Source organism: Oryctolagus cuniculus, chromosome 6 (assembly GCF_964237555.1).
Source record: "Oryctolagus cuniculus chromosome 6, mOryCun1.1, whole genome shotgun sequence".
NCBI lineage: Eukaryota > Metazoa > Chordata > Mammalia > Lagomorpha > Leporidae > Oryctolagus > Oryctolagus cuniculus.
Genome location: NC_091437.1, coordinates 1,278,658 through 1,294,284, shown reverse-complemented (window position 1 = coordinate 1,294,284; position 15,627 = coordinate 1,278,658). Strand labels below are relative to the sequence as shown.

Sequence of the window (15,627 nt, the reverse complement as noted above, 5' to 3'; positions counted from 1 at the left end):
GGCAGTGGATGATGGCCGAAGTGCTTGGGTCCCTGCACCGACATGGTAGACCAGGATGGAACTCCCGGCTCCTGGCTTCAGCCTGGCCCTGCCCTGGCCGCTGCGGGCATCAGTGGAATGGAGTAGTGGATGGAAGAGCTCTTGCTCCTTCCCTCCCTCCCTCGCTGCCTTTCAAGCAAAACAGTTAAGTGTTCAAGTAGAACCCTCCCTGTCCTAATGCAGCTAGCCCTCCTCCACTTGTTTTGTCATTTCCTTTCTTTCTTCCTTCTTCACTGAAATGCACATGCCAGGTGTGCCAGGACCTCTGTTAACTGTACCGCGTCAGCCAGCTCACTCAGTGCTCTGAGCTCCATGTAGAGTGGCAGCCTGGTACCGCGTCAGCCAGCTCACTCAGTGCTCTGAGCTCCATGTAGAGTGGCAGCCTGGTACCGCGTCAGCCAGCTCACTCAGTGCTCTGAGCTCCGTGTAGAGTGGCAGCCTGGTACCATGGCAGCCAGCTCACTCAGTGCTCTGAGCTCCGTGTACAAGTGGCAGCCTGGTACCACGGCAGCCAGCTCACTCAGTGCTCTGAGCTCTGTGTAGAGTGGCAGCCTGGGCATCCTTGCTGTCTGAGGGCTGGCACAGCTGCCTCAAGCCTGCGGCGGGTGGCACGGCCTGCAGTCTGCAGCCAGGGCCTGCTCTCCTTCTTCGAAGCCCTCTGCCCTTTTGCTCTCTTCTCCAAGGCTTTGCTTACCTGTGTTTGTTCTCAGAGTCCATCCATTTTAATGACCCATCTAACCCTTCAGACAGATGGCCTCAAAATCCTTCCGACCCTGCTCCCCGCAGAGCTCCAAGGCAAGACTTTGTTCTTACCATAAACCCTAGACCTTCCAGGAGCTGCCAGGCCTGAGTCATGGACCCGCCTGCCCCCAGCTTTATCTGCAGCCATGCACCAGGCCCTGAGTCCTCCGCTTGCCCCGGAACCGCTGAGTCATGCAGGGGCCTACTGCCCCTCCCCTGCAGCCTCAGAGGGGGTCTCTTCCTCCTTTCCAGCTGATATTCACCCTCACAGGTCAGCTCAGAGGCCCTCAGGGGCTGCCCTGGTCCCTGAGCCGCCTCCCAAGTCTGTTTTTTTCCTGCAGGACTGGCCAGGACTGCGGTGTGTGTCTGCCACATTCTGTGCCAGTCTCTCCCAGCAGCTCACACGGCTCTTTGAGGACAGAGTCCTGCATTCCCTCACTCTGTGCCTTCTGAACCTCTTCACAGCCCCAGAGAAGCACGGCCATGTGCTGAGGAATGGCGGAGGCCTGCAGGCTCCTGCCCCACCCATGGCTTCAAACTCACGCACACCACAGTTGTGCTCAGTCCTGCTGACAATCATACCTGGGGCTTGTCTGCTCCCTGGGCGCCCTCCCTGACTGTGCCTCCCTCTGGGGATGCCACCCTCTCTGTCCAGCCTCCTGCTCCTGGTCCACAGGGGTAGCGTTGGTGGGCTCTTCTGAAGCATTCCTCTAAGAAATAGCTCAGCCCACATCTGTGCCCCCTCCGAGATTTGCTTTGCACACCCTGGTGCATCTCTTACCAGACCCTCACTGAACTGCGCTGGACAATGGTCTCCTGTTTAGACTTGTTGCTGGGCTGCACACCTGCTGTTAGCATGCTCACAGCCAGTCACAGAAGTGAGTGAGGGGTGCAGGTGCAGCACAACACCCAGGTGAGGGTGTGGGGTGCAGGTGCGGCTGGGGCTACGGCTGGAAGCACCAGGTCCCCAGAGGTGAGGCTCCCAGGGATGTCACTTTGTCGCTGTCTTTCTGGGTGGCAGACTGGCCGGCTTTCACCGGGAGTGGCTCAGTTGGAGTCCAGCCCGGGGCAGCAGATAAACCCGTTGGGCGGAGACTGACAGGGGCAGCGAGGAAGGTCGGGGTGGCCCAGCGAGACGGGGCGGCGGAGCCTGGGTGCGCGGCATGGCCTCGGGGGCGCCCGCAGACCGGCTGCGCGACGAGGCCCGCTGCCCCGTGTGCCTAGACTTCCTGCAGGAGCCGGTCAGCGTGGACTGCGGCCACAGCTTCTGCCGCGCCTGCATCTCTGAGCTGTGCGAGAAGGCAGAGAGCTCGCGCGGTGGCGTCTACGCCTGCCCGCAGTGCCGCGGCCCCTTCCGGCCCGCGAGCCTCCGGCCCAACCGGCAGCTGGCCGGCCTGGTGGACAGCGTGCGGCGGCTGGGGCTGGCGGCGGTCCCGGCGGGGGCGCGGCGCTGCGCGCGGCACCGGGAGCCACTGAGCCGCTTCTGCGAGGAGGAGCTCCTGGCGCTGTGCTGGGTGTGCGCGGCCGCAGAGCACCGGGGCCACCGCACCGCGCCGCTGCCCGAGGCGGCTGCGCGCTACCAGGTGAGGCTCCGGGTGGGGCTCTCGGATGCCGCCAGCTGGGGCTCCTGGGAGCTACAGGAGAGGCTCCTGGGCCCCGCGAGGTGAGGCCAGAGAGGCTCAGGTCGGTGTGACCCTCACCGCTCCAGGGTCCTGGGGTCTGCCTGCTTGTGCTGGTTGAGTCCGGGCTCTGGTCATCTGGGGACGCCTCCTGAAGACTGGCCGCTATTCCTAGGCCCTCCCAGCCCTTTGATGTCGCTCACGGCGTGTCTTGCGGGTGCCCACGGCCCAGAGGAGGCCGAGTGCCCTGCGGGGTCTTGATTCCATGGGGCATCTGCAGCGAGCTCTCGCTGGGAGTCTCAGGTGGGCAGCACCTTGCATGGCTTTGCGTGGTGCTCTGTGGGCGTGACTGATGCAGCCACCATTGTGGGCATCGTTGGGAGTGGCTTGGGCTCGACAGGTCACGGCAGAGCACACGCCTGGGCTGCCCAGCCCAGCAGAGCCGGACTGCCATCTGAGCCTCCTGGTGGGCACATTGCTGCACCAGCTCTGAACCCACTCTCGGGGCCACACCTGAGGCCAGGGGCCGTCTCCTGTCTCCCCGGGTGCTAACCACTGGGCCATCCCACTCCACCGCGCAGTAACTTCCTTAGTTACTTAGTTCCTTAGCCCAGGGCCTGGGCTCCTTCCCCTCACCTTCCCTCTGCAAACCTCTCGTCTGCTTTTCCTTCTTCATTTATGTTACCATCTACAGAGTGAGTCCGGCACCTTCCAGGTAGATGCCATCCCTCCTTCCTCCCGTTTGGAGTGAGGCTGGAGGTCTTTCTAAAGCTGTTCTCTGCGTTATTTTTTGAATAAAATAGGAGTGCAGCGCTAACCCCGGCAGCAGGTGCTAAGTCATGCTTCTGAGGCCTTTGGTGTACCCAGCCTTGGCCTCCAGCGAAATTTGTGTCCTCACTGTTGTCCACTCTTGCTCTCACCTCCCTGCTTCTGAGGCAGTGTGTGTCAGAGACTGCTTCTCCCCACCTGCAGGCTGCACCTGCACCTTGGCAAATGCGGCGCCTGCACCTCCCCAGATGCCGCCCCACCGGTGTGCTCTGCAGCATTGCCCTTCGTGTAGGACCTGCACTTTGCAGTCAGAGCTTTTGTTGTAACTGCTTTAGACTCGTGAGATGTAATGGAGTGGGCTTTGGCCAACAATTTAAGTTTTTGGGATGCCTGCTTCCAACCCAGCTTCCTGGGAATGAGCACCTGGGGGGGGGGGGCAGCAGTGATGGCTGCAGTACTGGCGTCCTTGCCATCCATGTGGGGGACCTGGATTGAGTCCCCCGCTGTGGACTTTGGCCTGTCTCTGGCTGTTGTGGGTGTTTGGGGAGTGAACCAGCAGGTGGAAGTCCTCTCTGCATGTTTACGTGTCTCCTCCTCTTTGGTTTTCTGCTTTTCAAATAAAAAATGAAAATTAGATAAATATTACAACATGTTTATCTATCATTGTGTTGTATTTCTTATTAAATATCCTTCAATACCTTACCTTTTTTTTTTAACCTAGAAACCTTTTATTTCAGGTATACCAGCTTCAAGCATATCATATATTCAAATTTAGGAACATAGCGATTCTTCCCACCCTACCCTCCCTCCCACTCTTCTTCCTCCTCCCTCTCCTAGTCCCCTTCTTATTTTTTACAAAGATCTATTCTCAGTTAACTTTATACTCATAAGATGAACCCTGCACTAAGTAAAGAGTTCAACAAATAGTATGAAAAGAAAAATAAAACACCTCCTCAACAGTCGAGACAAGGGCTGTTCAAAGTCATCACTTCTCAAAGGGTCAGTTTCACTGCTAAGGATTACCTTTTAGGTGCTCTATTAGTTACCATATTACCTTTACTCTGTCTGGCTAATCTAAAATCTTTTTCTCTATCTGACTTTCAATGTTTTAAAAATCAGCTTTACTCCTGTGAAGACTGATGCAATGAACACGGTTGTAGATGACTCTCTGGCTGTGTCTGGTGTTAAACTGCACCATGCTCATTTAGACACTAACCAAGAGTGTTTGTGTGGGCTGTGCTGTAGCTGGGCTCTGCGCTGCCCCAGGCTCTGGGGGGACGTTGGGTACCCAGGGCACCAGTAATGATTCTGGAAAATCTTCCCTAACAGGTGAAGCTCCAGAGGGCTCTGGAGCATGTGCAGAAAGAGCTGGAGGAAGCTTTGGTGCAGGAGGCCAACGTGGGGAAGAAGACGGTCATCTGGAAGGTAGGCGGCAGTGGGCACCGGAACCCCGGCTGACCGTGGGCTTCAGGGGCTCTCACTGAAGGGTGCAGTCAGTCTGCAGGTCACTCGGCCACTGCCCCTCCCTGCTCCAGCCTTTCTCCATATTCCTGCTGCTGGGGACAAACATCTCAGCGCTCTCTAGGGCCCATAAGTCACGGCGTCCCTTGTTCTCACTTCTACCCACACTGCCAGTCCTCACTATAAACAAGGAGTGTTGCCATCTTCACCCTGCTGCATGCCCATGGCTGCACCCTTCTACCGAGGGCTAAGCTTCCTTCTGCCACTCCTGGTTTACGAATGTTTCTGTCAGGGCATTGACATAAAGACAACCTCACGGCTTTGCACACATGGAGTGCAGCCAGTAACATCTGCCTTACGGACAGGGTCGTCCTGAGAACCTGCAACCTTGTTCAGCCAATCCCTCCAGGCGTTCTGTCCATTCAGCACCTCTCCAACCCGATTTCTTTCCACTTAGTTCATTTACACACACATGCACACACACGCACACACATGTGGTAGTTTCCAACCTGGGAAGATTTCACATCCTCCCCAACAGACGTGTTGCAAAATGCAGAGGTATGTATGGCTGTCACACTGGAGGGGATGGCATCTCACTGGTGGGCACAGCCAGGGATGCAGCTAACACCCCATGAGGCACAGGACGGTCCCTGCAGCTCACTCCAGAGTGGTCTGATCAAGGTCAGTAGCGGCAAGACTGAGAAACTGTAGAAACCATGTGCTATGTGACATCTATAAACTATGCAATATGCCATATGTACACAAGCTATGTGTGTATCACAAACTATGCATATATAAACTCCACATGTATGTTATATATGCAATGTATTATATAATATCTATATACTCAATGTGTGAATTTTATGTACAATGTGCCATATGTATATAAACTATGCATGTATTACACACACAGTGTTATATAATATATAACCTCTACCTGGATATTATATATGCAATGTGTTTTATAATATCTATAAACTCAGTGTGTATTATATATGCAATGTGTTATATAATATGGCAGCCAGGGTTTGTGTTATAGAATGTTGCTATTCTTTCTCTTTCTACCAACAACCTTCTCTGACCATTCTCTTTATTTTTATAATTCTTTCCTTGTTGTTTTACTGGAAAATTTAGCCTCACACTCTAGGTAATTCCATAAGGACCATTTTATTGTAAAAATGTTCCACTAGGGTCTTATATGTTCCTACTGCTCTGTAAATTGTAGATAAGAATAGACATTAATCAGCAATTTTTGTTACTTTTACCTAGTGATCCAAGTCAGCTATGTTCAATCCCAGCCTGACCATAGATTTAAGAACTCAGAACCCCTGTACCCAAGACCTGGAGTCCTGTATTATTTTAAACCCTCCAGGAATCATTCTAACATAGAGATGATCCTAAGGTCCCTTTCAAAGACAAGTGAACTTGTGTGATCATTGCATCAGTAATGTACCTGGGGAGACAAATGCAACAAAGACAGGACTGATACATGTGAGCTCTAAATTCACAAAAACACCTAATCTTTCTATCCCTGAAGATATAATTGTAGTGCTTAGGATGGTGTGAACAGACCATGAATTGTAGCCAAATTCCTTCTCCCAGCACCATCCCTGTTGCTCTGGCTGATACGCGCTCTCGTCCCATGCTGTTAGGCACCCCATGCGCCAACAGCAGAGCTCCAACATGCAGGAGCATCACTCATATTCACGTGAGTTGTTCAGCACAGAAATCCGATTACAGAATTCAGAGTTGGTTGCTTTTGGAAAGAGACTGGGACTGCATGCATCTAGCGACTTACAAAGTGGTAGAAAGAGGTAGGGATGGAATATTGGAGCAAGGAGTTGAGTCTTGTGAGCTTGGAGCGAACCATCATTGGGGTTATAAAAAAGATACTGGTTTTATCTTTTTATCAAACCGAGAAGTCATAATGTGAAAATTGGGGCAGGGAATCCCTGTTAGCCCTGCTGTGAGAGGGTGAATTGCCTCTCGTACTCTTTCAAAGCTGTTTCCCTGGGCCCAGCGCTGTGGTGCGGTAGACTAAGCCTCAGCCTGTGGCTCTGGCATTCCATATGAATGCCCATTCCTGTCCTAGCTGCTGCTCCTCTCCTGATCCAGCTCTCTGCTGTGGCCTGAGAAAGCAGCAGAAGATGGTCCTAGTGCTTGGGTCCCTGCACCTGCATGGGAGACCTGGAAGAAGCTCCTGGCTCTTGGCTTCAGAATGGCCCAGCTCCAGCCATTCCAGCCATTCCAGCCATTTGGGGAGTAAACTAGCAGATAGAAGACCTCTCTCTCTCTCTCTCTCTCTCCTTTCTGTAACTCTCTCAAAAAAATAAATCTTAAAAAAACCTTATTTCCCACAAAACAACCTCACAAGAATAACATGTAGATATAATAATCCCACAGCAATGTACATTCCTTAGATCCACTCAACACTTTTGGGTGTGGGAGTAGGGTGGACTGGGATTATTTCTGTGCAGGGCCTGACAGAGCTAGTGGTCAGGAACCTGCAGTCTGTCCTGGCTGTGTAGAGAACAATGACCTCAGGTTGGGTTCACGGTGACTGTGTTTGTTAGCCTCTAGCCTTCCCTGTCTACCCTCGCCCATGGGGGTCTCTCTAATCCCTGCGTTTCAGTTGTCTGTGTTGTTCCCATGGCTCATCACAGGGGAAGCAGTATCTTCTACAGTGCAGCCATGGTGTGCTGGCCGCTGTTGTCCCAACTCAGTAAATCCTGAGCTCTTGGGTGGCATCTTATATATGGCGTTGGCACTGGGATGTAAACATGCCTCCCCTTCCAAGCCTGTGGCGACATTGGAACCAAAATCCAACCGTTTTTCCAGACACTCCCCTGTGGATGGCGTAGGGTAGTCAGTGCACGGAGTTACAGAGCTCAGTGGGTGCAGGAGGTGGGAGCCGGGCCACTCTGCCCCAGGTGGTGACGGTGCCATCCCCCGTGCGGCTCCAGGAGAAGGTGGAGATGCAGAGGCAGCGCTTCCGGCTGGAGTTTGAGAAGCATCGGGGCTACCTTGCCGTGGAGGAGCAGCTGCAGCTGCGGCGGCTGGAGGAAGAGGAGCGAGGCACGCTGCAGAGGCTGCGGGACAGCAAAAGCCGGCTGGCCCAGCACAACAAGGCCCTGAGGGAGCTGGCTGAGGAGCTGGAGGAGCGGAGCCGGCGCCCGGACCTTGACCTGCTGGAGGTGAGGCCAGGCCCTGGGGCACGGGCAGGCTCAGGGATGTCACAGGCAGTGCTGGCATTACCCGCCAAGGAGACGTCCTCACCCTAGACACCAGCGTCAGAGTCCGAGGGGCCCTGGAGAACCGGGTTGTGCATGGGGAAGGCAGAGCCTAAATATTTAAACAGCTGAAGTCCATGTAGTGATTTAGGAACACACAGTTAGGAGAAGGCCAGCTGCAGTGAGAAGCCCTGTGTGAGTGGTGCCTGTGCTGGTTTTCAGCGATGTCCCGTGTCCAGTCCAGAAGTCTCTGGGGACCCAAAGGATGCTGGGTGTGTTACACTGTGCAACACACTGTGCAGCAGGAAACCCCACGTTAAACTGTAGGTCTGGTGCTGATGCCTTAGCTTGTGCCCTGTGCCCATCCCAGTACTCCCGTGTGAGTCTCTGTCTGCTTGGGAATGGAGAGCAGGCAGAGGCCTCACAGGGCACAGGGCACGAGCCACAGGGCATAGGGCCCAGGCACAGGGCACAGAGCTGTTCACTTTGAGTTCCCCTTGAGAGCGTGGGGAAAGCCCTGGCTGCTGTTGTGTGTGTTGTCTCTGTGGAATCTGCAGGAGAAATTCAGCCATCAAAGTGAAGATGCCCATACCCCATATCAGCTTGCTTGGGTTCAAGTCCCAATTCTGCTGCCAGTTCTGGCTTCCTGCCATCAAGAAGCAGGTGTTGACTCAAGTACTTGGGTGCCTGCCATCCATGAGGGAGACACAGATGGAGTCCAGGCTCCTGGCCTTGGCCTGGCCTGGTCTGGTCCCGGTGATTGTGAGCATCTGGGGAGTGAACCAGTGCATGAGAAAGTCTGTCTGTCTGTCTCTCTGCCTTTCAAATGAAATAAATAAGTAAATAAAAAGAAGAAAAAAAAACAGAAAGGGAAAGCAACTTTCTGGGCATCCTCTGTGTATCGGCCCAGAATTCTGAACGGATTTCCTGGAGTCCCCCTCCTTAAGGCAGCTCCAGACATCGCGGGCACCATGCACACACATGGTCACGTGAGTGATCTGTGCAATGCTTGCAAGCAGTCAGTGAACCCTGCTTCTGACAGGGAGGGAGCTTCAATAAATTAGCTCTACAACATGTTTATTTACAAAACATTGCTATTTAAATTTCTCTTCTTCAAAGTATCTATGTAAAAGTCAAATGTATTATTAACACATTTCCTTATGAATTAATAAGGAGTCAGGCATAAATTAATTTCTAAATGACAGCAATAAACACAGGAATCCCAATATTCTCAGTGACATTCACTATCTTACCTCACAATACCTCAAATATCTTATTTAAAGTGAAAATTTCTTAGCACCTAATAAGTGTTAAAATGAATAACAGACATCTGAGAGAGAATATATTCTCAAACAGTAGGCACTCATCTATAATAGCAGCCACAGGGAGAATGTGTATGTAAACAGAAGGCACTCATCTATAATAGCAGCCACAGGGAGAATGTGTATGTAAACAGAAGGCACTCATCTATAATAGCAGCCACAGGGAGAAGGTGTATGTAAACAGAAGGCACTCATGTATAAGAGAAGCAGCAGGGAGAGCATGCATGTAAACAGTAGGCACTCAGCAGTGCTCTCAGCAGTAGACAGTTGTTTTGCCGCTCACCTTTCCCTTCCTTCCCTGCTGCCATTTTCCCCACAGCCAAGGCACAGTCCTTCCAGTCCTGGGCTGAGGGCGGGGGGATGAATTTCACACCAGTCAGTTTTTCTGATGGGTGACTTTTTCCAGAGAGGAGTGACTTACTTAACAACTGCCCCAAAGATAAAATGTTGCTAGACGGGAGTGCCTTTCTGCTTTATCTAATTAGGTGACGCCCAAATGAGCAGCTCTGCCATCTGTGTCCAAGCACTGGGAATTTGGGGTTCTCGCAGAGACATCAAGGCTGACATTGTACATCTGTACTTACAATGATTGCTCAAATTCTCCGGGTTTAGATCCATCACACCATAATTCCACCTGCAATTGATGCAGAATGTGATGCTTTATTAAAATACCCAAGTGAGAGGATATCGATTGAGGGAAACACTAGCACTGGTAGAGTGGATAGGTGCTGTGCGGGCTGATTCTGTCTGCAGACCCACAGGGAGTGAGGCTTGAATGAAGGCAGATGCACTGTCCCCGACAGTTTTACCTTAAACAAGACAAATTCCCCATAGTTCTCAGGCGTTCTCCAAGCGTGCCCAGAGTGGGTGTGAGGGGCAGCTCAGAGGTCTGACCCTTGTGTCTCTTTCACTTTTAGGGAGTAGGAGGAGCCTTGGGCAGGTATGTCGACTTTGCATCTCCAAGGGAGGGGTGGGCAGAGCAGGCAGGCGAGGCCCCGCCCACGCCTGTGACTGTTGGTTCTGTGCCCCATCCAGAAGTGAGGCTGTGACTCGCCCGGAGCTGGAGACCATCCCCCTGGAGCTGAGGACGCTGTGCCGCATCCCGGGCATGCGAGACATGCTGAGGAGGTTCCGGGGTACGTAGCACCTCGTACCTGCAGAGCTGTGCCTAGGGCTTGGGGCTTCCGCGCTTGCTCTGTGTGGGTGGGCTGCAGGGGCCATGGCAGCAAAGCGTTCTCTCGAGATCTTGCAGCTGCTTTGCTGCAGGAGTCTGGGACTTTGGGCCACAGCCTCTGACCCCAAGACCCACGCTGACAGAGTTGTACCCCCTTCTTGTGCTGGTAGCCATGGGAAGGAAGGCTATGAATGAGGGAGAGGAAGGCATGCCTGTGCTCTCACATGGCTGGGCAACACAGCACCTCTGGTCACCAGATGGCCATTCTGCAGTGCCCTCTTGGCATGTATACCCTTGTTCAGCTGGATTCTGGCACCGTTCAGAGACAGTGCCAGCCCCAGGGGCTGAGGGCTAAGTGCGCAAAGCACCCCACTGTTTCCTCCAGCACCCAGCCCCCAAGCTGAGCTGTCCAGCCACTTACCCTGCCCCAGGCATTTCAGCGGGGTCTAAGAGACGCTGTCATTTCTCTGGAGAGTCCAGATGTGGCCGCCAGGTTCATGGTTGGCAGATTTTTAAAATTTGTTGTTTATTTATATAGACAACAGATTTCATGTAGTTCATGGATACAGTTCTGAGATAATTCCCTGCCTCCTTCTCCCATCCTTCCTTCCTCTTTTGCTCTTTCATTCTTCCTAAAGTTTTGCAATAGCATATTTTTAATTTACTTTATAGTCGCAGGCTGAATGTGTCACTAAAAGTTCAACAGGTAAAAGCAGGAAGACCACTGTTCAGCAGGAATGAACACTAACCCAACCCCAAGATGTCAATTTCACTCATTGACATTAATTTTTGTATCTTCTCTATATTAGCTACCACAAATCAGGAAAAATGTGGCGGTTGTCTGTGGTTCTGGCCTATTTCACCAAACATAATGGTCTCCAGGTGCATCCATCTTGTGAAAATCAGGATTTCATTCTTTTTATGGCTGTGCATTATTCTATAGTGTATATATACCACATTTTCTTTATCCAGTCATCAATTGATGAACATCTAGGTTAATTCATTGGCATTTTGATTAAGATTGCACTGAATCTGTAAATCGCATTTAGATGGTATCAGTTCTTCCAATCTACCGACATAGAAGATTTTTTCCATCTGGCAGTTTTGATTGACATCTAGGACTTGCAGTCCTTTGCTCTCTGTGCATGTGGCTTCCCAGCATGCACCTGGAATACCCACTGCACAAAACCACAATGCTGATGATATCATGTTGATTGCGCAATGATTTAGGGTTGCTCCAAAGTCAGACAGGGTCTCACTGTGCACGTGCCATAAGCTAGACTTTTCTGATTTGTCTGAGTTCCCATTTTCTCAGAACTCTTGAGCCACAAGGTAGACTACCAGGTGGGTGGTCTTGGGTGAGACCAGGTGGAGCTCAGGGTCCCTGGTAGCTCACGGCCCCTGGGGGTCTCGGGCCCCTCCGTGGTCGCGCGTGTCTAACTGTGCACACAGCACATCCAGTATATTGTTTCTGGACACGCAACAAGCCTCATCAAATCCCCATGCCACGAACAGGGCCTGGCGAGTCTGGCAGGAGTCAGACTAAGCACGCATGAGGACTTCCTACGGGTTTAGGGGCTTCCAACGCTTCTGCACCGTGCAACAGGGTCCCCGCCTGCCGGCGCATCCAGAGGACAGGACCTTGCGGCCGAGTCTGCGCCGGAGGACACCTGGCTCTGGGGGCCGTGGCCGCCGAAGGTGCCAGAAAGGCACAGGTGCGCGCTCTGCCTGCTGGAGCCAGGCTGGGGCGATGTGGGGGTGCTTCCCGCCCGGCCCCTACCGAGGTCTGATCCGCCCTTTACTCCTCCGCACGACCCCGGCAGCTGACGTGAAGCTGGACCCGGCCACGGCGCACCCCAGCCTGCTGCTGACCGCCGACCTCCGCAGCGTACAGGATGGCGCGCGCCCCAGGGGCGTCCCCGGCAACCCCGAGCGCTTCGACACGTGGCCGTGCGTGCTGGGCCTGCAGGGCTTCTCCTCCGGGCGCCACTACTGGGAGGTCACCATCGGAGAGCGCGCCGAGTGGGGCCTGGGCGTGTGCCAAGACGCTGAGCCGCGGGCCGGGGAGAGCACGCCGTCCCCGGAGCACGGGGTCTGGGCCGTGTGGCTGCTGCGCGACGACGAATACCTGGTGCTGGCCTCGCCGCCCGCGCCTGCCGTGCGCTCGCGCCGGCCACGCCGCGTGGGCGTGTTCCTGGACTACGAGGCGGGAGAAGTGTCCTTCTACGACGCCGCCGACGGCGCGCACATCTACTCGTTCCGCCAGCTCTTCGCGGGCATACTGCGACCCTATTTCTTCGTGTGCGACCGCACGCCGCTGGTCCTGCAGCCGCTGGGCGACGCCGGGGAGGGAGAGGAGGCGGCCTGAGGCCCGGGGGAGGGCGGGCACTGTCCTTTTCAAGCCCCCGGAGCGCCCCGGAACTGTGCGCGGGAGGAGCGCGCGGGGGCGGAGTGGACTCCGCTCCGCAGCGCTCCGCACGTGTCCCGCGGCTTCCTCCCTGCCAGCGGCTATGTGTAGGCAGACTCTTGCGCCTTCACCTTCACCTCCTTGCTCCCCGGCCCTCTCGTCCCGGGTCTGTGGTCCCTGCGGCTTGGCAGTGGCGCTTCCGCAGCCCCTGGGCGCCACCTTCGGTGCCGGCTCCCTGCGCCGCTCTCCTCCCCGCTGCGCCTCTGCCTGTCCCTCGTTCTCCTCCTTACCGCAGTGGTGTGTTTACCGTGTGGCTTCACACTAACGTTGACCCCCATGCTCTCCCAAGACAAGGTGTGGACCCCATGCTCTCCCAAGACAAGGTGTGGACCACTCCCTGCGCCTTCGTGGCCATCATACCTGGGCCCAGGTGCCACCCACATCTCTGTCCCCGCGCCCTCGCAGCTTCCATAGCTGTGCTCAGGTGCTGGCCACCGCCGTCGCCACCGCCTCGCTCCTCGCGCCCTGGCTCTCCTGTCGTGATCGCCTCTTCATTTTTCTTACCCGATTCTGAGAAGCTTTCCGCGATTTTCTCTGGAATTTTGATTCGTTACCAGCACAATCTCATGCATCCGTATCTATTTCCTGACATCAGCCTACACAGCTTAAACGCAAAGTGTCTGGAACTGAGCCCTGCATCTCCCCACGCCTGCCTCTAAGGAGAAGAGAGCTTCCTGGACTTCTTCATCTGAGGGAGACCACCCTGCTGGTCACCTGTGGAGGCCGCGCACCTGCTGGTCACCTCTGGAAGCCACACACTGTTGGCGCCCTTCTGGATTCCACCATGCGTAGAACCCACGAGCACCTCTTTCAGGGCCTGCCCAGAGCCCAGATCCCAGAGCCCTGAGCTCCCTAACTGCCCCATTGCTGGCCGCCAGGCTCTCCCCCACCCTTCTCAGTGCAGCAGCGCCAGGGCTGCCATCCAGTGCCCAGGGTGGTGGTGCCCTTGCCCTGAGTTCCCATTCAACTGAGAGTGGAGAGCTTCGGGCCCAAGGCAGGTGAACTCTGATCCCTTCTCTGGCTCCGGCTCCCTCTGCGCTCTGCTCCAACTCCCCTGGCCTTATGGCTGGGTTGACACCAAGCAGATGCTTGCATCGTGGGGCTTTCCAAACTCTGGCTGCTGCTTGGAATCCCCCACCCGCTGAGGTCCCCCAACTGCTCCCTCCACGCCAAGCCTGCTGAATCCTGTGGGTGACACAGCCGCCCACCCAGGGCTCAGGGTCCCAGCCCTGGCACTGGACTCATGGAGACTTTCTCCATATATTGCATCAGCTTCTAGTGTATGGTACTCTCGTGCACTTTATTATTTATTTATTTATTTATTTATTTATTCTTTGCCTTGTTGCTAAAGAGTGAGCATCAGCAGTGGAGGGATCTCTGTCTGCTGGTGACATCTCCCAATCACCTCAGACGCTGGTTCTTGCTCAGTTCATGTTTGTTGAATGAATGCATGACTCACTGTCTGGAGAGCAGAATTAAATAATGGATCTGAGAGTGTTCTGTGGAGGTGTTTTGCAGGGTGCTGAGAGAGAGCCCTGAGTGAGGGGACTGGGAGGAGGGGGGTCTGCGGCTGGAAGTGCAGCAGCCTCATCCGGCAGCAGAAGTCGGGGACAAATTCCGAGTGGTGCTGGTGATCCCGCCTGCTCCGTGTGCCCTGCGAGTCTGCTCATATGTTCCTCAGGGAGGAGGAGGGAGCCCAGGTGCCTGCATGTGTGTAGAACATGTACCTGCCTGTGTACATGTGCACACGCACCTGCAGGCAGAGTCTTCCTTGCTCTGATTCGGTGATGACGTCTGCTCCACGGTGCCTGAGCATTCGCCTTCACCTGACTTCACTTCACGTGAACGTGCACCCCGTGACGTCATCCCCCACCCAGTGCACCAGGCTTGCTCTTTTAGTCTGGGAAAGTCGTGGTGAAAGGAAGGCATACAATCCCAGTTGCCCTGCTTCTGGAGATCTAAGGAGGAAGGGAACACTCGCGGTGTCCCTCTGGGTAGGGCGGGGCTGATTTCGCCCGGGCTCGGGCTCTTCACCGGCATGATCCTTCTTGGGAACACTGGCCCCTGGGTGCCTAGGGAACTGCTGTGTTGACAACAACACATCGACTCCCTGGTTTTGCTTACCTGAGGGACTGCATGGCTTTTACGTCAAGCAGCACAATCCCAGGATCCTCATTTTCTGGGTAGACCCTGGGGAGTTGGGGGAGTCTGAGGAGATGCAGGCCTGAGTGCAGTAAGGGCCCCCAGGGGTCAGAAGCCCCCACACTTGAGGGAGGCTGGTGAGCCTGGACCAGCCCCTGGCCCCTGGCATCCCTCCCCCAAGGAGCTGCACCAGCTCAGAGGTGGCACCGCCGTGTGCACAAAGGCAGCGTCGCAGACCTGCAGAGGGTAAGGCCAAACCCAGACAGGCACCTGCGTTTCCTCCTGCAGGTGCAGGTGCAGGTGCACCTGTGTGGGAGTGGAGGGGAAGACACCTCCAGGGCCCTGACTTCTGAGGCTGCCCCACAGTGCAGGAATGAGATGGTGAGTAGCTTCTGCACTGGGGTGCCCAGCTCAGATGTCGGCACTTGGCTGTGGGTTTGAGGAAGTGCCTGACAGCTAAAGAAACAGCATCTGAGTATCGCCCTCCTGGCCAGGGAGTGTGCTGGTGCCGACAGATGCAGAGACACAGACACACACGGGGCAGCCGCACGGTGCCTCCTGTGCTTTGTCTCACAAAGCAGTGCATTTATCCATGCAGATTTATTCTCTGTATCGTTACAAGTTTAGAATATGTGCTGCCGGGGCAAGCACCAGATTTATTCTC

The 15,627-nt window shown here is 54.6% G+C and overlaps 1 protein-coding gene across 1 annotated transcript; it reads left to right on the top strand.

Moving 5' to 3' along the window:
- The first annotated feature begins 1,796 nt into the window (after positions 1–1,796).
- On the top strand, positions 1,797–14,313 carry LOC127486261 (E3 ubiquitin-protein ligase TRIM58). Its single transcript, XM_051830041.2, has 6 exons — positions 1,797–2,363; positions 4,497–4,592; positions 7,592–7,822; positions 10,098–10,120; positions 10,216–10,316; positions 12,178–14,313. Exons 1-6 carry the CDS (start codon positions 1,944–1,946, stop codon positions 12,720–12,722), a joined length of 1,416 nt encoding a protein of 471 aa, XP_051686001.2. The 5' UTR covers positions 1,797–1,943; the 3' UTR covers positions 12,723–14,313.
- Positions 14,314–15,627: the final 1,314 nt, after the last annotated feature.

Bases quoted from the DNA above. Each gene is read 5' to 3' on its own strand.
- LOC127486261 (XM_051830041.2), top strand. From the start codon at position 1,944: ATGGCCTCGGGGGCGCCCGCAGACCGGCTGCGCGACGAGGCCCGCTGC. The intron at 4,593-7,591 runs GTAGGCGGCAGT...GTGCGGCTCCAG, and splicing joins AGAAGACGGTCATCTGGAAG to GAGAAGGTGGAGATGCAGAG. The intron at 10,317-12,177 runs GTACGTAGCACC...CGACCCCGGCAG, and splicing joins CATGCTGAGGAGGTTCCGGG to CTGACGTGAAGCTGGACCCG.